The 15,701-nt window shown below is 42.9% G+C and overlaps 1 protein-coding gene across 2 annotated transcripts in view; it reads left to right on the top strand.

Moving 5' to 3' along the window:
* Positions 1-15,701, top strand: part of RETREG1 (reticulophagy regulator 1) — a 175,334-nt gene that overhangs the window by 95,922 nt on the left and 63,711 nt on the right. For both annotated transcript variants that reach the window (XM_075314875.1, XM_075314876.1), the window contains one exon: positions 10,683-10,809. In XM_075314875.1, the coding sequence (XP_075170990.1) occupies positions 10,683-10,809 (127 nt within the window). The remainder of the gene's footprint in view (positions 1-10,682; positions 10,810-15,701) is intronic.

The following is a 15,701-nucleotide window of genomic DNA, read 5'->3' as shown; positions in this document are numbered from 1 at the left end:
ACCTCCCTGACCATTACTCTGCCCTGGGAGAATACTGAAAAACAGTAGCTCAAAGAGGGTGTCCTCAAGATTTTCTCGTTCATTTTATTTTCTATTTCATATTTTTAAATATTTTTAAATGAGGTGCTTTGGACATTCCCTCCCTTTCAGGACAAGACAGTGTAGGGAATGTAAAGGAACAGGTTGTTTCCTAGAAAGCAGTGTGCGCGTATTATGGGCAGAGGAAGAGGCGCATGCACAAGGAGCGGGTTCCCTGTAGTGAAAGGTGATGTGAGTTCAGACCGTGGGAAAAAGTTGTAGAGCGCATGCGTGGTGTGAGAGGAGTGAGCGGCTTCTCATGATGAAAGGTGATGCGAGTTCAAAGGTCTGGGAAAAAAGCAGCAAGGCTCGTGCACTGAGTGAGGGAGTGATGAAGGGGCCCCGATGCATACAGGGGGAAGTATGGGAAGAAAATTCCTGCCATGTTGGAGAAAAATGGAGGTTTTTTTGCTTGGAAAAATAAGTGAATTGAAAAAAGTGAAAAAGGTTGTGGTTGCAAGGTAGTCAGTAATATGTAGCTGAGAAAAAGGAGCCAGCACGATCAGAAATTGGCATGCATCATATAAAAAGTGCAAATCCACAGATTTATTCCAACTGTACTATAATAAAAAAAAATGAGATTTTTAGCAAATAATTGATCAATTCTTTGAGCCACCCCTGCCAACGTCACGGCAAATCTCAATAGGGGTGTCCTAACCTATATTATGTATTTCATGTGCCATGCGGCCTCCTAGATAAAGTTAAAAGCAGAACCATAATGGCGCACACATACCTGTAACCTGTATATAGCCGCTTCCATGCTGCAAAAGAGGCAATTATGGATAGAGGCCAGCCCAGGTCCCAGTATGTGGAGCAAGCTCTACACATACCAGGACTATATCAGAACTGACCCTCCCAGTGCCAGACAGCAACCATTGATAAAGGCGGACCAGATCCAAGTATGGTGCTTAATTAGCATTGCCTGTGGAAAGGGGTGAGGTAACTGAATGTGAACAGCTACCAACAGGAGGAATACATTGCAAACCAAAATCAGGCGTGCATGGTATGGTGATTGTCAGTCACCAGAAATTGTAACATAACTACTATAGTAATATGTAGCTATAGATTGGTTAAAGGCAATTAATTGGTCAGCATAAATTACTTTTTAAACCAAGCACATGCACTCATGCACCTGTTTTTCATTAGTGTGAACTGTCTTCTTCCGTGATTGACAGCTTTGGCTTTATAGGGGTCAGGAGAACATGGATATGGAGAGCATAAAAATGGGAAGGTACACTGAACTGCTGGATCACTGCAAAGTTGCATTAAGCTGCTGTGCTTGGTATGAACAGTCATTTTGTGGTGACACACTTTTTTTCTTTTTTTTTTTTTTTTAAACAATCCCAAGGAAAATGTTGATGTTGCATGTGTCCATATACTTATTGGTCAAGAAAAATATATGGGCCCTTTGGAGTTGAATAGATCATCATAATACACAATTCTTCCTGCTGTGCAGGTAGAAATGGGTCTCCTAACCTCTTGGGACCCTGTACACCCACACAGGTTGCACCAATGATATGTTTGCCCCTCATATATGGGATCATATACTTACTGATCACCATCTTAGCACCCTTCTGGTCTTCTCTTGTTTCTTGTACCCACATTTTGGATTAACTGATTCATACAGCATCTCCTCTCAGTGGACCAAAAGTTGATTTTCTCTCTGCAATCCTATGAGACCCACAAAGGATTACAAAAAGTGACTTCCAGGCCACACAAAAGATGCTCTATGAGACAACTAGTTTGAATAGTGGTTTCATGTGAAAAAGAATCGAAACGTCGCTGATGTCACGAGAAGGAAAAGGTTAGAGAAAAAAGTTTGTTCATTTCTAGTAGCGCTAAGGCCGTAGCTTCATGCCTACCGTTCTGTCCCATTCTGTAGATTATTTCCCCCTCTTCCTTCAAAACACAGTCGCATGTTAATAGCATCACTCCCCACTTTAGTCGCTTCCAACAAAGTCCCAGGTGCAAAATATCACTCACCTCCATTTTACTTCCTGCAACACACGGTCCATGAAAAGAGACATAACCCCCCATCTTTGGCTCCCTTCAATGCATAGGCTAATAAAAAGCATTACTCTCCACCTTTCAACCCTTTCCAGCATACAATCCTATGTAAATAACATTACTTTTCACTATTCAGTCCCTTGAAACATACAGCCCTATTTAAATAACATTACTCCTCTCCTATCAGATTCTTCCAGCATGTGGTTCAGTATAAAAAGTCATATATCCCCCTGCATCTTTTAGATGTCTTCAATATTCATCAGACCATAAAACGTTTTTCCACATGCTTGTGACAGACATGAAGTAGGTTTTGGTAAAACATATCTGAGGTTGAATGTTTGTTTTTTTGTAATAAAAGGGTTCTGCCTTGCCACCCTACACTGCAGGGCAGAGATATGAACAGTATTATTATTATTATTTATTATTATAGCGCCATTTATTCCATGGCACTTTACAAGTGAAAGAGGGTATACGTACAACAATCATTAACAGTACAAAACAGACTGGTATAGGAGGAGAGAGGACCCTGCCCGCGAGGGCTCACAGTCTACAGGGAATGGGTGATGGTACAATAGGTGAGGACAGAGCTGGTTGCACAGTGGTCTACTGGACTGAGGGCTATTGTAGGTTGTAGGTTTGGTGGAAGAGGTGGGTCTTGAGGTTCCTCTTGAAGCTTTCCACGGTAGGTGAGAGTCTGATGTGCTGAGGTAGAGCATTCCAGAGTAAGGGGGATGCACGGGAGAAATCTTGTACGCGATTGTGGGAAGAGGAGATAAGAGAGGAGCAGAGAAGGAGATCTTGTGAGGATCTGAGGTTGCGTGCAGGTAGGTACCGGGAGACTAGGTCACAGATGTAGGGGGGAGACAGGTTGTGCATGGCTTTGTATGTCATTGTTAATGTTTTGAACTGGAGTCATTAGGTGATGGGAAGCCAGTGAAGGGATTGGCAGAGTGGCGAGGCTGGGGTGTAGCGAGGGTAGAGGTGGATTAGGCGGGCAATATGGGAGATTGTTGTCACATACAGTACACAACCAGGACTTGCCAGGAAGTTCTGCAGCTGCTTTAATGCGGATTCTCGTCTTTTCATCAATGTTTGAGAGATGTCCAGTTCTAGGTAATTTCACTGTCCAAACTTAATGTCCAGCAAAGGTGAACTATCCAATATTCTCTATTCTGCCATGGTGCAACATTTTGATCTATGTAGGTTTTTCTCAAGCATACAGTATACCTTTGCTGGACTTTGTAATTCTTCATTGATCTATGCTAACTCCAGGTTGACTCCTTGGATACTGGACATGCATCCCTATGTGGACTGCATGACCGGACTTGGCCCTTTAGAGTAGTGCTGCGGATAGCTTTTTTCCTTTTGACTGTCTAAATTTAAGTCACTTTTTGATGACCGTATTGATAGTGTTACACGATGTATGTAATGCCTTGAAATTTTTTTTGCACCTTTCTCCACATTAATCACTTTCAATAATGAGATCCCTTTGCTGTGTTGTAAGCTGTTTACAGACCATGGCTTTTCCTGTAAAATGCAATTAAGAAAATATCAGATAAATCGTAATAGAACAGCTAAACTTTATATGGGGTCAATTAGAATCACTTCAACTGATGGTAGCTGTATACTGACTACTATTTATCACAAGTATAAATGTGATTGGCTAATTCTGAACACAACCACATCCCCAATTATAAGGCTATGTGCACATGCTGCATTTTTTTGACGCTGCGTTTTTAGCCGCTAAAAACGCACAAAAACGCACCCGCGGCAAAAAAAAAGCATGCGTTTTTACCGCGATTTGGTGCGTTTTTGGCTGCGTTTTGCTGCGTTTTTGATCTCTGCGTTTTTGATCTCTGCGTTTTTTTGTGTTTTTCCAATGCATTGCATGGGGGGAAAACGCAGAAAAACGCAGGAAAGAATTGACATGTCCATTTTTTTTTTTAAGCTCAAAAACGCAGCTTAAAAAAAAAGTTGTGTGCGGACAGCAAAAATGAAAACTCATAGACTTTGCTGGGGAAGCAAAGTCATGCAGTATTGAGGCCAAAAACGCACCCGAAAAACTCGCAAAAACGGCGCGAAAAACGCACTGTGGGAACTCACCCTAAGAGGGAATTCATACTTATGTAACCACATTGTTAGTTTTTTTTATTCCCCCCTTAAAAAAGATTTTAGTTTGTTTCTCAATGGATATGTGCAGGATAAAGGTGACATTAAAAGGTAAAAAAAGTTCTGAAATTATTCTTCTTGGTATGAATTTTTTACATGGCCAAAATCTGGCATTTTAACTGGGGTGTATAGACTGTTTACATTCACTATACAGTCCAGGTATTCGGCAGTCTCAGGTGTGATAGCTGACCAGCCTGTGAAAGTCAAGATGCCATTGAAGGAAGCAGTCAACTTATTTAATAGCAGAGAAAAACTCCTTTGCACTTGCCAAAATTTAGGAGATAGAGTTCCCACTGGTTGTCCTGCTGGTGTATCATTGAAAAAAAAAATTCTGTTTGCCGGTAGCCCTGTTTATTACTTCCCTAGCGTGCGCTAGATCATATTACCTCCAAGTTGTTTGGAGTCTTTGGGGCCCTACTACAGAGCCATATGGTGCAGTAAAATATCTTTACACGCTGTATTATGGAGGGGATTTTTTGCCTAAAAAACTATGAATAACAAATTCTATGAGCACCACTGAGAAAACCTTTGTAGTGATTAGCGGGGGCTATATGAACACTAGACTAGCTATGTGGCTGCTGTATGTAATTTTTTACTTTGGCACAACGCGATAGTTGAGAAAAAAAACAAAAAATGGGATCCTTTGGTTTTTCTATTAAAGCTTCTGTACCTTTATTTACTCTTCGTTCTCCACTTTCTAGTTTGGTGACATCTCACTCTGATTCTATAAATGATTGAGGCTCACAATGAGCCCCCTACACCTGTGTCCTGACATTTCAGCTTTTCTTTTCCATGTGATGCATAAGTATATTAATACCCTACAGCAATGTAGTGTGGGCACCATCCAAACTTACAAAGCCTCAGCAGATGCCATCATTTGTTAGGGAATGTTATTCCGGCAGATAACAATTTGGTTATAGTGGAAATGTATCGGTCACATCAATAGTGACACAATACAAAATTATTCTTCAACTTATTAAGTATTTTGTGCTATTCATATCATATGTATTATGCACCAGGAACAGCTGATCAGTGGGTTTGACGGTTGTCGCACTCCCACCGATCAGACACTGATTAACATTGATGAGCTATCCTTAGGATAGTTAAAGTCCCAGATAATCCCTTTAAAATCATGTGTGCTGGCTGTAGACCTCATTCCATAATCATGGGAAACATTAAGATGTTTTGGGGAATTCACATCCATTCAGCCAGGTTAAAGAGTTGACCCACCTATGGAGACAATTGATATACAGTACAGACCAAACGTTTGGACACACCTTCTCATTGAAAGAGTTTTCTTTATTTTCATGACTCTGAAAATTGTAGATTCACATTGAAGGCATCAAAACTATGAATTAACACATGTGGAATGAAATACTTAACAAACAAGTGTGAAACAACTGAAAATATGTCTTATATTCTAGGTTCTTCAAAGTAGCCACCTTTTGCTTTGATTACTGTTTTGCACACTCTTGGCATTCTCTTGATGAGATTCAAGAGGTAGTCACCGGAAATGGTTTTTACTTCACAGGTGTGCCCTGTCAGATTTAATAAGTGGGATTTCTTGCCTTATAAATAGGGTTGGGACCATCAGTTGTGTTGTGCAGATGTCTGATGGATACACAGCTGATAGTCCTACTGAATAGACTGTTAGAATTTGTATTATGGCAAGAAAAAAGCAGATAAGTAAAGAAAAACAAGTGGCCATCATTACTTTAAGAAATGAAGGTTAGTCAGTCTGAAAAATTGGGAAAACTTTGAAAGTGTCCCTAAGTGCAGTGGCAAAAACCATCAAACTCTACAGAGAAACTGGCTCACATGAGGACCGCCCCAGGAAAGGAAGACCAAGAGTCACCTTTGCTGCGGAGGATAAGTTTATCCGAGTCACCAGCAATTGCAGGTTAACAGCAGCTCAGATTAGAGACCAGGTCAATGCCACACAGAGTTCTAGCAGCAGAAACATCTCTAGAACAAGTGTTAAGAGGAGACTTTGTGCAGCAGACCTTCATGGTAAAATAGCTGCTAGGAAACCACTGCTCAGGACAGGCAACAAGCAGAAGAGACTTGTCTGGTCTAAAGAACACAAGGAATAGACATTAGACCAGTGGAAATCTGTGCTCTGGTCTGAGTCCAAATTTGAGATCTTTGGATCCAACCACCGTGTCTTTGTGTGACGCAGAAAAGGTAAACGGATGGACTCTACATGCCTGGTTCCATGAAGCATGGAGGAGGAGGTGTGACGTTGTGGAGGTGCTTTGCTGGTGACACTGTTGGGAATTTATTAAAAATTGAAGGCATACTGAACCAGCATGGCTACCACAGCATCTTGCAGCGGCGTGCAATTCCATCCGGTTTGCGTTTAGTTGGACCATTATTTATTTTTCAATAGGACAATGACACCAAACACACCTCCAGGCTGTGCAAGGGCTATTTAACTAAGAAGGAGAGTGATGGGGTGCTACGCCAGATGACCTGGCCTCCACAGTCACCAGACCTGAACCCAATCAAGATGGTTTGGGGTGAGCTGGACCGCAGAGTGAAGGCAAAAGGGCCAACAAGTGCTAAGCATCTCTGGGAACTCCTTCAAAACTGTTGGAAGACCATTTCCAGTGACTACCTCTTGAAGCTCATCAAGAGAATGCCAAGAGTGTGCAACGTAGTAATGAAAGCAAAAGGTGGCTACTTTGAAGAACCTAGAATATACTGTAAGACATATTTTCAGTTGTTTCACATTTTTTTGTTAAGTATTTCATTCCACATGTGTTAATTCATAGTTTTGATGCCTTCAATGTGAATCTACAATTTTCAGTCATGAAAATAAAGCAAACTCTTTGAATGAGAAGGTGTGTCTAAACTTTTGGTCTGTACTGTATGTTTTACTTAAATGCATGAATTTGGGGCTAAAATATTTTTTCCTATTTGATTTATGTAAAAAGTTTGCTTTTACAAATTCTTTCAATCCAAATCATCAGGACCTGTGATTTTCTCACCAGTCTTCATGAGAGGATGTGTTTGAGTCAGACGCTCTTGAATCATTAAAGGGAACCTGTCAGGTGCAATATGCACGAGCATTTCTGGGTGTATATTACTAATCCCTGCCTAACTATCCCTGCATCTGATAGCATAGATAAAGGGATCTTTAGAAAAAGTATTTCTCAAGATCTTTTATCTTATGCTAATGAGCACAGGGACTAGTCCCAAGGGCGTTATATCCCCCGACTAGCCACTCTCTTAGCATGGTAGCACATCCACAGGGGCGTACTATTATACTATTCAATTCAGCATCACCAGCAGTGATGCGCATACCTGTGTTTGCTGTGACCGCGCTTCTGAATGCAGGGCACTTCCAGTCATGCGCAAATTGGGCAGACTAGTCGCGGGATATAACGCCCTTGGGACTAGTCCCCGCGCTCATTAGCATAAGATAAAGAGATCTTTAGAAAAGGAATTTCTAAAGATCTTTTATCTATGCTAGTCTATACAGGGACGGTTAGGCAGGGATTAGCAATATGCACCCAGAATTGCTCATGGTTCTGGATGCATAGTGCACCTGAAAGGGTTCACTTTAGGCCCGTTTCACACGTCAGTGAAAAACACTGACGTGTAAAACACGCACATGTGGGTTGTCCATGTGCAATCCGTGATCCGTGATTGCATATGGACATTACTCACCTGCCTTCGCTCCTGCTGTCCATGGTGCTGAACTTCTCGGCTCTCCAGCGTCCGCCCACCGCTCTCAGCGGCTACTTCCTGGTTGGCTATTCCTGCTCTCATGAATATTCATGAGCCAGGCAGGAGCTGACGAGAGCAGAGGCTGCACAGCGAATCGCAGGCAAGGTAAGTTGAAAATATTTAATATTTAATATGTTCGTGATTTTCTGGTACGTGTTTCACGGATCACACACGGATCACACCATAGTGTGGTCCATGGGTCATCAGTGATGCCAGAAAAAAACTGACTTGTCTCCGTGCAGAATCACGGCCACTGGTGTACGCTGCACGGAGACACGTTCATTGAAAAATCACTCATGTGTGAGCAGACCCATTGATTATAATGGGTCTGCGTATGTCAGTGATTCTGGTACGTATAAAAAAAGCACATACGTACCAGAATCACTGACATGTGAAAGAGGCCTTAGCAGACACTTCTTGAAGTATTAGGAGTGTCTGATGGGTGGCGTGCACATAGTATGATGGAGCATGGTCAATTGCAACCCAACAATTTTCAGACTTTTTCCCATAGGTTTTCCTACTGGATTAAAAAGAAAAAAAATAAATCAAATGAAAAATGGATGTAAAACACAATGAAAACCACTTTAATTTCATGGCAAGAAGATGCAGAAAAAAGTGTGTATGAGACTGTATTTAGTGGATAGACTGGATTCAATTTAGGGAAGAGTTAATGGCGCTTTACACGCTGCGACATTGCTAACGATATATCGTTGGGGTCACGTCATTAGTGACGCACATCCGGCGCCGTTAGTGACATCGCAGCGTGTGACACCAATGAGCGATGATCAACGAGTGCAAAAGCGTCAAAAATCGCTGATCGTTGACACATCGCTCCTTTTCATAATATCGTTGCTGCCACAGGTACGATGTTGTTCGTCGCTTCTGCGGCACCACACATCGCTATGTGTGACACCGCAGGAACGACGAACATCTCCTTACCTGCGTCCACTGGCAATGAGGAAGGAAGGAGGTGGGCGGCATGTTACGGACGCGCAGCTCCGCCCCTCCTCTGCTATTGGCCGGCTGCTTAGTGACGCCGTAGTGACGTCGCTATGACGCCGAACGCACCTCCCCCTTGAAGGAGGGATTGTTCGGCGGTCACAGCAATGTCGCTGTAAAGGTATGTGCATGTGACGCTGCCGTAACAATAATGTTCACCAAACAGCAATCACCAAATGTCGCACGAGCGACGGGGGCGGGTTCTATCGCTCGCAACATCACTAGCTATCGCTAACGATATCGTAGCGTGTAAAGCACTCTTTAGACTGAGTGGCTAAATACATGTCACGTCTCCACCAGGGCCTACTCCGAGGACGTCTACCCCAATCACCAGGCGCCGCTCTACTGTCACATCTACACCAGGACCTGCTCTGGGGACGTCTGCCCCGGTCACCAGGCGCCGCTCTACTGTCACATCTCCACCAAGGCCTGCTCCGGGGACGTCTGCCCGGGTCACCAGGCGCTGTTCTGCTCACACTGCTGGGAGTTCTGGTGATGGGGGAGAGGTCAGTTCCAGGGGCTACGGTGGGCAGAGTCGCCACACACTCACCAGGCTTGGTCTGGCTGGAACTTACAGTATTGCTGACTGACTGTAGGGGTGTGTGCCTTCTAGCTGGTATCAGCTCCTACTCCAGCCTATGGGAAGGCACCACACCCTTTTTATATTCTTCAGTGTTCCTGGATCTTTGCCAGGTATAGTCTTGTGTTGCTGTGAGGCACATCCTCCCTGGTACTGTGCACCTTGCTTTATGTCTCGCATGAACTTGTTTATTGACATCCCTCATGCCTGCTGCTTTGTACCTCGCCTGGTATCCTGGTTTTAAACTTGGCCTGTTTTCTGGACATTCCTCCTGCCTGCTCTTTTGTACCTCGCCTGACATCTCGGTTTGACCTCGGCCTGTTTTTCTGGACATTCCCTCCTGCCTTTCCATTTTTGCACCTTGCTGACGATCTGGTTTGGACCTCGCCTGGCGACTATCCCTGTCTCTGGACTGCAGCCTACCTTAGGCAGTGAACCCCTGGACCCTGCAGTAATTCCAGATCCCTGTATAGGAGTTAAAGGGTTTTGGGGTACCTCGGGGTCCTGCTTACTGGGTGGCTTTCCGTTACAATACATTTTTCTTCAAGGCGAATACAGTGAAACATGATGGTGGCAGTGTACTTATGTTGTGCATCATGCTAGTGTCAGAGAGCTTAATTTCATTGATGGTATCATGAATTCAAAGATGTAATGACCTTTATTGAAAGAGAATATGCTACATCTCTCCATGCCCTTGGTAGACGTGCACTTTTCCAATTTGACAATGATCTAAAACACATATGTAAGACTGGAAGAGACAATGTTGCAATATGTCGACAACTTGTTCATTCCGTGCCTAGGAGACTTGGCGATATCCTTAAAAATTACGAAGATCATACAAAAAACTAATGTAGTTTTTGATGTGGGGTGTGTTCATTTTTGCATCAATTAATTTGTGTGAAACTGAAGATTTTGTAATGAAAGTAATTTTTTAAATCTTATTTTCATGTTATGAGTTAAAAAAATGTTCTACAAAACTATTGAAATTTGTCCTTGTGTTCAGTGAGATGCTGATTTACTTTTCCAAGGGGTGTACACATTTATGCTCACTCTAGCTATATATTATATAGATTTTTTCATTATTACTATTTTTAATTTGTCAATTTTTCTTTCTTAGGTGGGAGGTGATCAGCGCTAATTCAGAATGCAAAACACGTCTCAGCCAGTGTATAGCAGAATCCTGGTCAAGCTACACCGTATTTCTTCATGAATTAGCTCACTTTAAACAGCAAAATCCAGGCAAGGTATAAACATTATCTATCTACACCTTCTTGTTTAAAGGCATTTACTCTGCTCAAAAGAAGTTTCTGCAGTCACTCTATGTTGCTGCACCTGTGCATACTGCGAGGATTAATCTACATTTCCAGCCCAGTATGCGACTAGTCACATGCTGACTAGATTCTCATCCACTTCTTTTATTCAATTTATTTTTATTGAAAGGAAAATTCTTACAAATATAAGAAATAAAAGATATTCTTTTAAGGCCTCTTTCACATGTCTGTGAACAACCACACACGTTTTGCACGGCCATGTAAAAGGTGTGTATGTCCCTCCGTGTGCCGTGATTTTGGCACATGTGTGTGTTCTCTGTATGCTATCCATGATAATATATGGAGAACAGGAACTTTCTGCTCTGCGCTGCTATCTCCGCTCGGTGATCTCCGGCCCTGCTGACTCCCCGCTGCTGCTTCCGGTCCTCGGTGCAGTGAATATGCGATGAGCATAATAAGCAGAAGTCAGAAGCAAGTGACAGCAGCGGTGGAGAAGGGGAGTGTAAAAATTAATTTTATTTCACAGACACGTATTTTCTCTGGTACGTGTCACACTTATGTCACACCGAGCACATCCGTGCAGTCCATGTGACAAATGTGCTGCCAGAGAAAAACGGACTTGTCTATGTGTGGAGTACACGGACACACGTATGCTCCACACGGACACATGGTCCATGGGAAAACACGCATGTGTGCGCACATCTATTGATATTAATGGGTCTATGTCTGTCAGTGTCCCCAGTACCTGTGAAAACGGACGTCACACGTAACGAAGACACGGATGTGTGAAGGGAGCCTAAAGCAAAGTATCACTATTTAACAATCTGCAGTCACAGAGTGACAACAGAAATGTCACTTAAGCCTGTGTAACCCCTCTTGATGAATATTGCACAATTAAAGAGAACCTGTCAGCACGACTTTGTTAATGTAATGTAAAAACACGGCTGTAATAGTGCTGTAGTACTGATTAAATGATACCTTTGGTGCAGAAATCCAATATGATGTTGTTCTTTAATCACCATGTGACATTTTCAGCTAATTGGGTTTCGGTGTACAGGGGCTGGAATGTACTCTGGGTCTTCTCCTTGTCTGTGATTCCCCGACCCCTTTGCCTGCCTAGGGTCTTTGAATGACAGGTCACTGCTGAGATTTAATACAGAGCTGGCATGTTAATTACAGAATGGGGGCAGGCAGAGGGGCTTGGGAATCACAGACTGTCACGTTTACTCGGGGATAGCGGGGAACCAGGGCTCCTAAGCTGTCCCTACGCTATTTATTAACCTTAGAGATACTCCTAATGGTGGAGAGGCCCAAGTTTTCTTCCTGGCCCTGCTCCTGACTAGTCCTGATCTAATTCCCTCTCCCCTCCATAGAAGAATGGGACAGTAGTGTTTTGAAACCACAGATAAAAAGACAGGCAAGGGAAAAAAACAAACACTCTGTCACAGCACACACACACACACACACACACACACACACACACACACACACACACACAGACACACGAGAATACAATAAGAGATTCAGGAGGAAAACAAGAGCAGGAAGGAAGTACAAAACAACACGGATACACTCCACAACCACACACCAAGGAAAATGCACAATTCAGCACAACTTTCACTAAAGAGAGTCTGGGACACCACAGCTCTTAGACCAACATAGAATAAACTATTGCTGGCATGGGTGGAAGGATGCCAACTGTATCAATAGAAGGGGAGAAGATGTGCTAGGTCTCCTCACAACATGTGATTAAAGGAGCAAGCTGTTTAGAAGAGATTAAAGGGTGCTTTACACGAGACGATCTATCGTGCGATAGATCGTCGGGGTCACGGTTTTTGTGACGCACATCCAGCATCACTTGCGACGTCGGGCTGTGTGACACCTCCGAGCGACGCAGTATCGCTCACAAATTGTGAGTCGTGTACTCGTCGCTCGGTTTCATAATCTCGTTTAATTAAAATGGCGCCGGTTGCTCATCGTTCCCGGGGTAGCACACGCCGCTCCGTGTGACACCCCGGGAACGATGAACAGCAGCTTACCTCCGTCCCACGGCACCCACCGGCTATGTGGAAGGAAGGAGGTGGGCGGGATGTTTACGTCCCGCTCATCTCCGCCCCTCCGCTTTTATTGGCCGGCGGCTGTGTGACGTCGCTGTGACGCCGAACATCCCTTCCACTTCAGGAAGTGGACGTTCGTCGCCCACAGCGACGTCGCACAGCAGGTAAGTACGTGTGAAGGGGGTTAAACGAGTTTGTGTACCACGGGCAGTGATTTGCCCGTGACGCAAAAACGACGGGGGCGGGTACGATCGATTGTGAAACACACAATCGGTCGTCCCGAGTAAAGCAGGCTTTACTCTTGCTAGCCTGCCTATGAATCAGCACACAGCAGTGAGTCTGCCTGTAATGATTCCAGATAGAGTAACCATTGGGTGGAGTGTCAGAATCTATAATCTGAAGAGAGACCAATGCCACCATGGCAGTCAGCAACGTTTCTGCAAAACTCCATGTAACACAGACAAAAGAAGACCCAGAGCACAGTCCAGCCCCTGTGCACCAAAATCTAATTAGTAGCCATTTTTTTACTGCTGAATAAAGAAGAACCACAAACAAATTTCTTCACCAGACATATCAACAAAAGAAAAAAAATTATATTACACACACATATACAGTCATATGAAAAAGTTTGGGCATCCCTATAAATGTTAACCTTTTTTCTTTATAACAATTTGGGTTTTTGCAACAGCTATTTCTGTTTCATATACAGTATCTAATAACTGATGGACTGAGTAATATTTCTGGATTGAAATGAGTTTTATTGTACTAACAGAAAATGTGCAATCCGCATTTAAACAAAATTTGACCGCTGCAAAAGTATGGGCACCTCAACATAAAAGTGACATTAATATTTTGTAGATCCTCCTTTTGCAAAAATAACAGCCTCTAGTTGCTTCCTGTAGCTTTTAATGAGTTCCTGGATCCTGGATGAAGGTATATTTGACCATTCCTGTTTACAAAACAATTCCAGTTCAGTTAAGTTTGATGGTCGCCAAGCATAGACAGCACGCTTCAAATCATCCCACAGATGTTCAATGATATTCAGGTCTGGGGACTGGGATGGCCATTCCATAACATTGTAATTGTCCCTCTGCATGAATGCCTGAGTAGATTTGGAGTGGTGTTTTGGATCATTGTCTTGCTGAAATATCCATCCTCTGCTTAACTTCAACTTCGTCACTGATTCTTGCACATTATTTTCAAGAATCTGCCGATACTGAGCTGAATCCATCAACTTTAACAAGTTTCCCGGTGCCGGCGTTGGCCACACAGCCCCAAAGCATGAAGGAACCTGCAACAAATTTTACTGTGGGTAGCAAGTGCTTTTCTTGTAATGCCGTGTTTTTTTGCCTCCATGCATAACGCCTTTTTCTATGACCAAACAACTCAATCTTTTTTTCATCAGTCCACATGACCTTCTTTCAAAATGTAACTGGCTTGTCCAAATGTGCTTTTGCATACCTCAGGCGACTGTTTGTGGTGTGCTTGCAGAAACGGATTCTTTCGCATCACTCTCTCATACAGCTTCTCCTTGTGCAACGTGCGCTGTATTGTTGACCGATGCACATTGACACCATCTGCAGCAAGATGATGCTGCAGGTCTTTGGAGGTGGTCTGTGGATTGTCCTTGACTGTTCTCACCATTCTTCTCTGCCTTTCTGATATTTGTCTTGGCCTGCCACTTCTTGGCTTAACAAGAACTGTACCTGTGTTCTTCCATTTCCTTACTATGTTCCTCACAGTGGAAACTGACAGTTTAAATCTCTGAGACAACTTTTTGTATCCTTCCCCTGCAAAACTATGTTGAATAATCTTTGTTTTCAGATCATTTGAGAGTTGTTTTGAGGAGCCCATGATGCCACTCTTCATAGGAGATTCAAATAGGAGAACAACTTGCAAGTGGCCACCCTAAATACCTTTTCTCATGATTGGATACACCTGCCTATGAAGTTCAAAGCTCAATGAGGTTACAAAATCAATTTAGTGCTTTAGTAAGTCAGTAAAAAGTAGTTAGGAGTGTTCAGATTAAGAAATTGATAAGGGTGCCCATACTTTTGCACCGGTCAAATTTTGTTTAAATGCGGATTGCACATTTTCTGTTAGTACAATAAACCTCATTTCAATCCAGAAATATTACTCAGTCCATCAGTTATTAGATATATGAAACTGAAATAGCTGTTGCAAAAACCCAAATTGTTATAAGGAAAAAAGGTTAACATTAATATGGGTGCTCAAACTTTTTCATATGACTATATACAGTGCCTACAAGTAGTATTCAACCCCCTGCAGATTTAGCAGGTTTACACATTCGGAATTAACTTGGCATTGTGACATTTGGACTGTAGATCAGCCTGGAAGTGTGAAATGCACTGCAGCAAAAAAGAATGTTATTTCTTTTTTTTTTTTTTTTTTAAATTGTGAAAAGTTTATTCAGAGGGTCATTTATTATTCAACCCCTCAAACCACAAGAATTCTGTTTAGTTCCCCTAAAGTATTAAGAAGTATTTCAGGCACAAAGAACAATGAGCTTCACATGTTTGGATTAATTATCTCTTTTTCCAGCCTTTTCTGACTAATTAAGACCCTCCCCAAACTTGTCAACAGCACTCATACTTGGTCAACATGGGAAAGACAAAAGGAGCATTCCAAGGCCATCAGAGACAAGATCGTGGAGGGTCACAAGGCTGGCAAGGGGTACAAAACCCCTTCCAAGGAGTTGGGCCTACCTGTCTCCACTGTTGGGAGCATCATCCGGAAGTGGAAGGCTTATGGAACTACTGTTAGCCTTCCACGGCCTGGACAGCCTTT

Source organism: Anomaloglossus baeobatrachus, chromosome 6 (genome assembly GCF_048569485.1).
Source record: "Anomaloglossus baeobatrachus isolate aAnoBae1 chromosome 6, aAnoBae1.hap1, whole genome shotgun sequence".
Classification (NCBI taxonomy): Eukaryota; Metazoa; Chordata; class Amphibia; order Anura; family Aromobatidae; genus Anomaloglossus; species Anomaloglossus baeobatrachus.
This window is presented reverse-complemented; position numbering and strand designations above follow the sequence as displayed.